The 11,461-nt window shown below is 38.7% G+C and overlaps 1 protein-coding gene across 2 annotated transcripts; it reads left to right on the top strand.

Moving 5' to 3' along the window:
- Positions 1 to 270: 270 nt before the first annotated feature.
- txnipb (thioredoxin interacting protein b) lies at positions 271 to 3,324 on the top strand. Of its 2 annotated transcripts, none has more exons than XM_079894124.1 (6): positions 271 to 779; positions 1,300 to 1,375; positions 1,455 to 1,602; positions 1,694 to 2,053; positions 2,156 to 2,455; positions 2,557 to 3,324. In XM_079894124.1, exons 1-6 carry the CDS (start codon positions 524 to 526, stop codon positions 2,563 to 2,565), a joined length of 1,149 nt encoding a protein of 382 aa, XP_079750250.1. In that variant the 5' UTR covers positions 271 to 523; the 3' UTR covers positions 2,566 to 3,324. The 2 variants fall into 2 exon arrangements, with proteins under 2 accessions (XP_079750250.1, XP_079750251.1); XM_079894125.1 differs by having other exon boundaries at positions 318 to 779; positions 2,560 to 3,324.
- The last annotated feature ends 8,137 nt before the right edge of the window (positions 3,325 to 11,461 follow it).

Here is an 11,461-nt window from a genome sequence, read left to right on the forward strand (position 1 = left end):
TGAATGAGTCACAGGAGTGTTTTGGAGCAGGGCACAGTGCGCACTCTGCGCAGTCATACTCCACCCCTGCTCCACATAATTACTCCACCTCCTCAAAGACTCCTGCCCCTTACCCACGAGCTGTCCACGCGCTCTGGACAGGTTGCCATTGGCCCGAGTGGACGCAAACAGCCCGTGTGTCCTATGAGAGAGACGAGCCTGTGGCGATCCACGGGGCGCATGTGGGTGTCCAGCACGGATGCCCATGTGTGTCCAGCTCGCATCATCAGCAGAGCGGCCGTGTGAACTATATAACCACCCACTCCCACTCAGTGTTTACTGACAGAACAGAGTCACCAACAACTAATCGAAAATAATATTACAACAGAAAATAACACCAGGACGTAGCCTACTGGTGAGCTTGTTGCTGAACTGATCAATTCAGTTACTTTGATAACCGAAAAGAGAGCGTTAATAGAACTATTAGTGGAACACTGCTAATTACTACTGGAATTCTTGTTCGGAAAATTAGTAAAATAGAAAAATGGGCGTACTGACAAAGAAACCCAAGACCTTAGACGTTAAGTTGAGTGACCCGAACAAGAGCACGTATAGCGGCGGAGATAAAGTGGCCGGGCGGGTGGTCGTGGAGGTGGAGGAGGCGGTGCGGATTTCCGCCGTTAAACTCTTCGGAATCGGATGCGCTAAAGTCGATTATAATAAAGGCAAGCTGCGCTGCAGGGAGGAGATTGAGTACCTGAAATATGAAGAAATTCTTCACCTCGATCATCAGCCAACAGGTGAGACTCATACAAACTTTTGAGCGAATTTAAGAGGGTCTAACTTAACTTTTCCCGTGCCTGTGTCCAGCCACGCACTGTTGCTATAGTAACCTCCTTAAAAGCTTTAGTTTTAATTACTTTAGTTGTCATTAAAACGTTTTAAACCCTAAATGTAAAACATCATACATAATTTTAAGACCTCTAACCTTTGTTTTAACTTCTTTTGGGTGGTTTCAAGCCCCATAACTAGGCCTAGTCGTGCTCCTATGTAACATGCTATCGTAGTTTGAACAAGGATAGACAAATATTTTTCTATATTTTCGACTCTAATTTTGGTGTGGGTTGAATTAAGTTATCTGTGCATAGAATGAAAATCAAAAGGGGATAACTCAATGAATGGGGGGGGTTGGGGAGGGGACAGATGTAAGTTTACGAATTGTTTATTGAAAAAACCCTTTTTAAATTGAAAAAGCAAAAGAGTTAGGGTGAGTAAATGATGATAAGGAGTGTTTCTTAAAGCACAATCTCTTCTCCACAGATGCAGACGGCTCCATCACTCTCAGGCCTGGAAACAAATACGAGTTCATGTTTGGTTTCGAACTTCCTCAGGCAGGGTGAGTTTCTTTTCGAAATTTCCTATTACAAATATTGCATTCAAATATTCTTATTTTAACGCAAGACCTTTCAAAACAGGTGCTTGGTATCCTCATATGTGGGAAAATTTGGCTCAGTCCAGTACTATGTGAAGGCCGTCATAGAGAAATCAGGCCAGTCGTATGCAGAATGCAAGCGATATTTCGAGGTGGAGGAACCCATTGATGTCAACACCCAAGATCTCATGGTGATAATTCCACAGAGGTCACACAAATATCTGTGAAATTTACATGGTTAAAACGTGAGTAAGAACTTTAGTACTTTCTGCTTCCTCTCAGGCTCCAGTTGCAGGAGCGAATCAGAAGAAAGTCACCTGCATGTTTATTCCCGACGGCAGCGTTTCCGTGGCCGCTCACATAGGCCGGAAGGGTTACAGTGAAGGAGAAGACATCTGCATCGACGCTCAGTTCGAGAACACCTGCTCTCGGATCATCATTCCTAAAGCCGCCATCATAGCCAAGCACATTTACCTGGCGAACGGCCGCACCAAAGTGTTTCACGAGAAACTCATTTCTGTCCGGGGCAACCACATCATATCTGGCATGCGTGACGTGTGGCAGGGGAGAGTGCTCCGTGTGCCCAAGCTGAAGCCCACCATCCTGGGCTGTGACATTATCCACGTTGACTACTCTCTGAGGGTAAGTTATATTCTTGATAATCAATGCAGATGCTTCAGACTTCACTAGTACATGCGGATCAGAGGTTAACCTCTATGCCGGTGTCTCTCTCTCCGGGTTTAGATCTCTGTGTCAATCCCAGGAAGCGAGAAGCTGATCCTAGAACTGCCTCTGGTCATCGGAACGATCCCCTACAACGGCATGAACAGTCGGACCAACAGCATGAGCAGCCAGGATGGCAGTGCCACCTCAAGCACCTGCGTGTCGCTCCCGTCTTCTCCGCCCAGCTACAGCGAGATCCCCCGGGACAACCACATGGATAGTTCCGTCATTCCTCTCCTGGATGATTACGACGAGGATGACAGTCCTATCTTCATGCATGTTAGCGAGTATCAGCTTCCCCCTCCTCCACCATACTCTGAGGTACAAACACACACACACACACACAGATATATTTAAACACAGCCTTTACCCTAGTTGAGATTGCACTAAGGATTGTGTCTGTCTTTTCTCTGATTAAACAGCAGAACTGAGGCTGCATTGGCAATGGAGTTCTCCTTCACTCGCTGCCACAAAATATTAAACTCCAATAGAAGATCGAACGCAGGAAGATTCAGATCTCAGAACGCAGAATGACACTGCTAAAAGACCATGCATGCTTTACTCCAGACTTGTGGACTATGAAACGCTGTGTCACATCAAGAACTGGTTGATTGCAAGTCGATGAAGTCGCCTGAAGTTGTTTTACTGAATCACAGGACAGTTTCTTTGATGTAAGAAGACTCCACCTCTTGAAACTGACCATTGATGTCTTCATGTTTAATTCTGAAGAACCCTCAGCATCTGAGAGTTTGTACATTTATGATTTTGCCATATTGGTGAAATATTCTGTCTGCTTTTATTCCAAATTGGAATGTATAGAGTAAAAAAACGTTCAGATTAGAGGCACAATATTTTTGTGATGCACAAAAATGTGATGCAGTTCTGTGAGTGGAAACAATTGTAGCCTATATCATAATGAGTTATCATGCTGAGCTTTTGTTTGCTGATTGCAGACAAGTATCACAATGCATGTATATTTCTAATTTTATAGATAGAAATCAGAATATGCATTTATATAGAATATGCCTATAAAGTCAGTTTTCATATAGTTTACAATAGAGTATTAGAGTCAAAGTAATCCAATTTGAAATTTAATGTGTGCATTTTGTAATTGATTTTTTTATTTTAAAATGATTGAGTTAATAAAAACATTTTCACAATACAATAAAAGTTAAAATGATTAAATGCAATCAAGTGTCATTGAACTTATTATCTATCTATCTATCTATCTATCTATCTATCTATCTATCTATCTATCTATCTATCTATCTATCTATCTATCTATCCATTCATCCTTCTATCTGTTTACTGTATATCTGAGTACTATATATTATTGCATACTGTGAAATTTTACAGTCACCGTACTAAGCATGTAGTTTTGTTTTATGAAACATGGTGTGTAAGTACATTAGCAAAGAGTCTTGTCTACATTCTTGGCATGAGGATGAATGGAGAGCAAAGGTTGATAGCAGGAAACAAAACAAATAGCAATGTTATGAGCACCTGTTGTGTATCTGTAGGGGAATATTTTCTGGCTGGAAAATATTCAAGAGCTATTTACTCAATGCACTTCCATCCATGGGCCTGTGTTCAGAATAGCATTCCAGTTACGTAATTCTAATCCAAATAGGCAAAGTGAACGTGCTGGTAACTGAACACTCGCTCACCGGGCAGATCAGACCATGTATTTTACAGTACCTACCTACAGTTTACTGCGATTATTGTGTGTTTTATCATATTTTTGGTTGTGCACTGGGGTCCAAAAGTCCACAAGTGAAAATGCTTATATTTAGTATAGTTTTCAGATTTCTTATTATTGGGTAAACTAAAAATAATATTTGTATGGCCAAAATTAAGATGAAATTCTGATAGCTTTTAATGTAAATATGAATATATGCAATTCAAAAACATTAAAGTGCAAGCATCAAGATAATATGTGAAGATATTCAGAAAGGAGCAGCCCTGTCCGTGGACATCCGTGCAGGACTGCATGCGTGCAGGGATGGAACCGAGTCAAGGCCGAGATCAGCAATCCTGGAACCATTAAATCACCAGAAACTTGATGCGGCTGTTTACCCACGGTGCAGCTGTTTCTCTTTATAGAGCTCTCTCAAAAAGGATTTGTATCTCTCCTGACCCCCCTCTGTCTCGCTCACGTACTCGCTCCATTTCCAGCTCTTGAACTTGACCCTTGCTCAGAAATCCATGCAGATACAAGATTACTCGTCTTCCCTTGATTTTTCTATATGCTTCCGTAAGACTGGAGTGAATTGTGTAATGCCATTGCATATTGTGTGAGACAAATAAATCAGTGGTTGAGGCCCACTGCATAGGTCAGATAGGGAGGCGTCTCTGAACCTGTGCTGGCATTTTTCACTCTTTGCATTTGCTGAGGAGTTTAAAGTGAAAATGCCAGACAGTCACACTAAACAGAGATGCAGGGCTGCAGATTTATTCACATGCAGTTAGGGTTGGGTATCGATTGAATTTTATCGATTCCGATTCAGATGCTGCTTATCGATTCCGATCAAATATAAAATAACACTGCACTTTATACATAAGATATGCATTACAAATATGGTTACAAAAGTATTCAGTCAAGAATAGCGAGTGAATTTTCTCTATGTCTTTTGTTATTTGATTAACGTTATTATAGTGACGGCAGCAGGAATATTAGGCTGCTGTCACTTTAAGAGCTGCATGGATCCAATATACAGTTATGCGTTTTCTTTGTCAACTGTTTATGTTCACTTAAGATATAACCGACTGTGTTTACGAGGATATTTTGACATATTTTTGTGTGTATTCGTCCGTTCAAGTGCAAAAAGATGCAGAAGAGAACTCAATTCAGTATTGAGTAGTATACAGTATATTTTATAAATATAAAATAAAAATGTATCTATTTTTATTATTTAATTAATTCAATGTCCTGTTTTATTTTATTTTATTTTCATAACCCAGTTGTCTTTGGTTTCTCCAGTATAATGTGATACTGTCCAGGTCATCCTGCTCACTAATGCTGCCTACCACCAAGGGACTCTATGCTATTATTGACAGGTATGAAATGAGCCTTAAAGTCCCCCTGTAGTCAATAACTGTATCCCTTAAAACTCATCTTTGATAAAAAAAAAATTAGTTTTTTTCCTTGAAAAAAAAAATTCTTCATGCCTTAAAGGGATACTCCACTTTAAAATGAAAATTCTGTCATCATATACTCACCCTCATGTTGTTTCAAACCTGTATGAATTTCTTTCTTCTGCTGAACAGAAAGGAAGATATTTAGAAGAATGTCAGTAACCAGACAGTTTCTGGTACCATTGACTTCCATAGTAGGAAAAAAAATATACTATGGAAGTCAATGGTACCAGAAACTTAATACAAATAAAGCTCTTTCTGATAATGCCATGTTAGCCACTTGGCAAAATGGTCTCAGAGGCATGGTACAAACATGTTACTCACAGTAAATAAAGAAAAAAATAGATTCAAACAATAAGACTAATATTGTTGCGCTATATAACAATGATTTGTTTTCTGTCGATAAAAGTATCCAATTAGTTCACCTGTCTAAAAAAACACATAATATATTAAAGCGTCTTTGGTGTTTCCATGGTTTCTATGGCAGTAAATCTGGAGTTATGACAAGATATGTTTTTACATTGCTTTAACTTATCAAAATAAGTTAAGCCATTTTCAACAGTTTTTTATGTTATACAAGATTCAACAAATTTTTTAAGCCAGTTTAATGTAATTTAAGTTAAAATGTCTTAATGTAAAGTTGAATGTACTTAAAAATTTAAGACAGCAACTTTTTTTTGTACAGTGTATGACGTCATTGACAAGAGATCCAATGACATTACACTGGTTAAAATAGCTGATTTCTCTGTATTTAAACATTGTTGAAAACATTTGGGATGATGTACACAAGTAAAAAAAATATACATTGTTTTTTTTGGGGATATTTTAATCCAAAAATCTTACATATTGTGATTTTAAAATGTTGTTTCGCAACAATGGTTTGTTTGTTTCCCTGAGGTTGGTTTCCCTGAAATATTTATCTTTGTATGTTTGAGTATTGCAACATAGGCTGAACCAATGGTGGGATTATGGGGCGGGGATATCTGTTCTGGTAAACTAATGGCAATTGGGGGGAGGGTTTGGGGAAACATGTTTATTATTGTTATTGCAAATCTGTTTGGTGAAAGGAATGACACACTTCACCTTTAACATTTTAACACAGGGACGGGAGAGGAATTGTCCCTCCGAGAATCATTTGTGCAAGACTGTATGCGTGCTGGGATGGAACTACATAAAGGGTTCTTACTATATTTAATTACATTAATTAAATGAGAGAATCAGATACCTGATACGGTTGTTTACTCACTATGCAGCTGTTCCTTTTCTTAGAGAGCTCTCAAAAAAGGTTCTGTATCTTTCCTCACCATGTCTGACTCTTGAACTTTAGCCTAGTTTAGAAATCCACCCAAGTAGAACTGTTTTTACCAGTCTCTTCTTGATTTTTCTGTGAGATTAATGTGGTGACAATTGTAATTCCATTGCACAAAAAGACACTGTGCCATTCATCACTCTTGCTTCTGTAGAGCATAAAATGAAAATGTCAAACAGTTACAGGTAGTACTAATTATACCAGCCATCAGCTAATCTTTGCCATAATCCAGTTGTTTTAGATTACTGTTATGTGAGAGAAGCAGGTTGTCCTGCTGACTAATGCTGTCTACTCCTAACAGGGAGAGCGGGACTCTCTGTTGTGATTGACAGGTGCAACATGAGCCTTGGTATTTGTTTTACATGTGTGGCCTAGAATTTAAAGCATTTTATAAAATGCATAATAGAGATCATGTCCATGAGATATGTTATTAATAACCCTGAGCTAGAGTAATGCAGATATTATAGACAATATTATTTAGCACAATAAGGACGGATAGCTTGCTTTATGAACTGCCTAAAATACCACAGCTACTCTACCGCTCATGCTTAGAGTTTGGTATTTGAACAAATCTCTAACCCAAAAAAATTACACTTGGGCACATAAATTGTCTGGCACAGTTTAATGATGCCTCAAATCATGCATGTTATAAGTAATTGGGCTGAAATCACAATTATATAAACCAATTGAAGGACACTGAGGAAAGAGCCCAAGGGAACAGAATAGACTACTAGTGCTCTTATTTTGACTTATGTCACTATGCAACCACCTAGCAAAGCCTTACCAACTATCCAGAACAAACTAGCCACAAAACAATTTTTTTCTCAGAAAATATTAAAATGTAATGTTTTCACTCGATTTTTAAAATCTGTTTTGCCTACTAAAATCAGTTGTTCAGATTTGTTCAGTGATTCTTTCCGCAGGTACATCGCCAGTAGATGGGGACAGATTCGGTATACCTTTATGCGCAAACGCTGGCTATAGGCTACTAAGTAATTAAAAGCTGCATCCGAAATTACATACTTCCCTACTACATAGTAGGCGAAAAACAGTATGTGAAAGTAGAATTCACAACACAGTAGCCTATAGTAAGTGTAGGCAAAAAGTACCCAGATAACCAATTACTTTCAGCGAGATTCTGAAGTGTGCATATGATTGACACTTTATCCCATTATCCCTCACTCACTCGTTTTCATTCACTCCTTCAAGTGGCCAATAAATGTAGGGAATAGTGAATGAGGGAAGACCTAATTCACAGCAGCGCCATCTTTGATTTTTAACAGGAATGAAAGCGAGGCTGTGAGTGAGTTATCTCTTCAGTGGGTTGTACTGTTATTTAAGTGTTTTTTGATTGTTCTGCTGACTGCTGACTAAACAAACACTGCAAAAATATCTTTCCAAGAAATGTCATTAGACAAAAAACATTTATTTATTTATTTTTTACAGAGCGGATGCTATTGAGAACATGGTAAGTCTATCCCTCACAGCCTCGCTTTCATATCATGGCGCTGCTCTGAATAAGGTCTACAGGGGCGATTTCCAACACCGCCTTTGAAACATTCAATGAACAGTCCGGGTTCGTCCAAAGATTTATTGAAAAACAGGTTCGGTCACCAACGTAATATCGCTAATACCTTTATTGCATCTGTAAGTAGCGTTGTAAGCGTCTTCTAAATGCATAAATGACTTTGTAGATTTACACCAGACTGAATTTACAACGTTTGGATAGAGGCCAGTCTATTAAAAACTGAACAGGTTAGAACACACGCACGCGCACACACACACACACACACACACACACACACACACACACACACACACAGACAGACAGACAGACAGACAGACAGACAGACAGACAGACAGACAGACAGACAGACAGACAGACAGACAGACAGACAGACAGACAGACAGACAGACAGACAGACAGACAGACAGACAGACAGACAGACAGTCTATCAAACAAACTTTATACGGGACAATCTTTGTTCAAGCAGCATTTTTAAATGTGAAAAAGATGAACAGATTATGTGGCTTCACGTGTTATAGCTGTCACTTCAGATACATTCTTTTCTGATCAACTAACTTGTTGGAACTGCATCAAAACAGTCCAGCATCTGTGAGCAAGAAATGCATTTCAATTCAAGATATCCTTGTTTGGGAGGAAATCTGGATGCTAGGCTAGCAGTGGCTATCATAGGCTACTGTCCAGGCAGAGTTGGCCTGAGTTTGATCTCAGAATCAGGTTTCTGTGACCTTTACATCAGTAACAGGCTCATCCAGGGCTGGCTGATCTTCAGCTGATGTTGAATGCTGACTCACTTTTCTGTTTGCTGGTCACTGCATCAGTTGTCTCCTCCAGAAAGTTTTCATTAGCCAACATATATTTGGGAATGTAACACAAGAGATGTTCTATCATGTTAGCTTTATATTTTAGCTCTGAACTAACTCTTGCTCATTCGAATGGGATGAGTGATGTGAATGCAGATAAAGCTTTTACCATGCAGAGTGTCCTACAATCTCAGACCTCAAGTGTCAAAAAGAATCATGTCCCTGGAATAAGTGTGTGTGGACTGAGTGTTTTTTGTATGAAACTCAATTATTCACCCCTCTATAGAGGGCAGGACAGGTTGGAAATTATTATGTAGGGTGCTTACGTTGCTTTTGTTTTCAGTACACAGCCATCCAGACGAAGCGCTGCATCCTAATTACCCGAGCTGAAGGAGAAGGCCATCTCCTCGCCTCCTTAGCTGGAATAACTGTCTCGGTAAGTGTGTGTGTGTGTGTGTGTTTGCTTTTATTTACTTCAGCTTAAAAGGATCCTCAGGGTATTCATGAGGCCTAGATGGAATTTCGATTGAAAATGTGCAGAATGGGTTTAAACATGGTAAAACATGTTAAAGAGTATAGGCATACTGTCTCATTGGTATCTGAAAGCATGATCAAATGTATGTATGTAGAGCGACAGAAATTCGACGAGGAAGAAGACGAAATAAACTTGCATTCTAGACTACTTAGAACACTATCTAAGTCTGCTGCCATGTTGGATCCATAGATATAAACAAACTGCTTCGGTGTGTCGCATAGACGTCGTCATCGTCTTCTGCTCCCTCCCCCATTCTGTGATTGGTCCCCTCGCTGAGGCGAAAATCTGGTATATAATAAATATAAGACTAAAATCGCGCTGCGTGCAAGGCAGCATGGAGAAACCCAGGCTAATTATCATGTGGCCTACCATCAGCGTCAGTTTCGTCGCTTCACTGCTATTCATAAATCCTCTCCTGTGGCCTCATGGGATAGTAAAGAGTCCATTGTATGCACACTTCAGAATCTCGCCAGAAGTATTTGGTCATCCGGGTACTTTTTACCTACTCTTCTATGAGTACTGTGAATTCGCACATACTACTCTTGTCGCATACTGTTCTTCGCCTACTATATAGTAGGGAAGTATGCGATTTCGGACGCAGCCATGCACTCTCGGTTTACAAACCTTCTGCTGTCTGTGATAATTGCAATCTTGATAATTGTGTTGAAAAAAATTAAGAAAACAAATTATAACCTTATGCATGATTTTCAGTAATTTGCCTGTTTTTAATTTTAGTCTGTGAAGTGCAAGGAGAAACAAGGTAAACATTTGTGCAATTAGTTTGTCATGTCTTTGCAAGCATAGACTTGAACACATTTTTAACAGGGCGGTTAACTTAGACATATTATTTGATTGATGTAACTCAGTCTCAATGTAATGCAAAATGATTTTTAAAATAAAACCAGATTTAAACATTTTTGTTTATCATCTGATTATCAGCAAATTTGCATGTCCCTATTAACCATCATTACATTTTAATTTTTTTTTTTTTTTTATGAAAACAAATGAACTAAAAGGTGGGTTTTAATGAAATTAAATGAATTTAAATGAATGCTATTTTTCTTAGCATTTCTCTGTTGAACAGTGGATATTTTAAATATAAAAATAAAAAAACTAAAGCTGTAATTATTTATCATTATATTTATAATATACTGTAAACACTGTAATATTCAACCTCCAAAATTCAGTTAAAATGGTTGACACAAAACATGTTAGAATAGAAATATTCTAATTTAATATAAATGAATATTTAATATATTAAACTGTTTGTACTTTGTACATTGCAAGGCTGTAATCATTTATTAAGGATTGAGGGAAATTTGCATTATTTGAACAGTAAATATTGGGGTATGTCTTCCTATGGTGGTCCACCAAAGTTTATGGTCATTGTCTGAATTGTTCTGCCACATGGCATTATTTCCTGAGCATAACCATGCTGTACATTATTATTGACATTTGGCATTAACCCTGAACTCAACTGTGTAGCTGTTGATTGTGCTTATTATTGAAGCTCAGTTAACTGAGCTTTCTGGATTTGTAGTGTCTGATCGGTGTTCAGGGTGTCTAGAGTGAATATATCACTGCAGCGGCTTCATTTGACGGCTCTTATGTCAGTCGTCTCCAGCTGCTGTAATCTTCCACTGGAGATGAACTGCTCTCCGCTTCCTTGAATAAAAGCCCAGGCTTATTCCTGGAAGAATTCCCCTGTCTGTTCTCTGTTAAAGGACGCTTGAGTCAGCCACTAAATTCATCTTCAGCAAATTTGCCCAACCAGCGGAGTGTTCTCGAGCTGAAGGGTCACGTCTTGAACAATTCTTTCTCCTCTGCTGATCATTTGCTCAACAAAATATGATTTTTTCTTTCTATTCTGATTCTTTTCAGGTGTTTCTGGTCAAATGATATTCCAGCTATTATCTCTGACTTGAAAGAAACATTCACGGCAAATTAAAAGTGATGAGAGACAGAGACCTGTGAATCAATTTAACCAGACATTTAAAGACACGTATAGACTGTGGTACTT

The sequence above is a fragment of the Squalius cephalus genome, assembly GCF_949319135.1.
Source record: "Squalius cephalus genome assembly, chromosome: 15".
NCBI lineage: Eukaryota > Metazoa > Chordata > Actinopteri > Cypriniformes > Leuciscidae > Squalius > Squalius cephalus.

What these genes read in the sequence shown, in the direction of transcription:
- txnipb (XM_079894124.1), top strand. Translation starts at nt 524, where the DNA reads ATGGGCGTACTGACAAAGAAACCCAAGACCTTAGACGTTAAGTTGAGT. An exon ending in CCTCGATCATCAGCCAACAG is followed by an intron (nt 780 to 1,299) that starts GTGAGACTCATA and finishes TCTTCTCCACAG; the next exon opens with ATGCAGACGGCTCCATCACT. An exon ending in TCAACACCCAAGATCTCATG is followed by an intron (nt 1,603 to 1,693) that starts GTGATAATTCCA and finishes GCTTCCTCTCAG; the next exon opens with GCTCCAGTTGCAGGAGCGAA.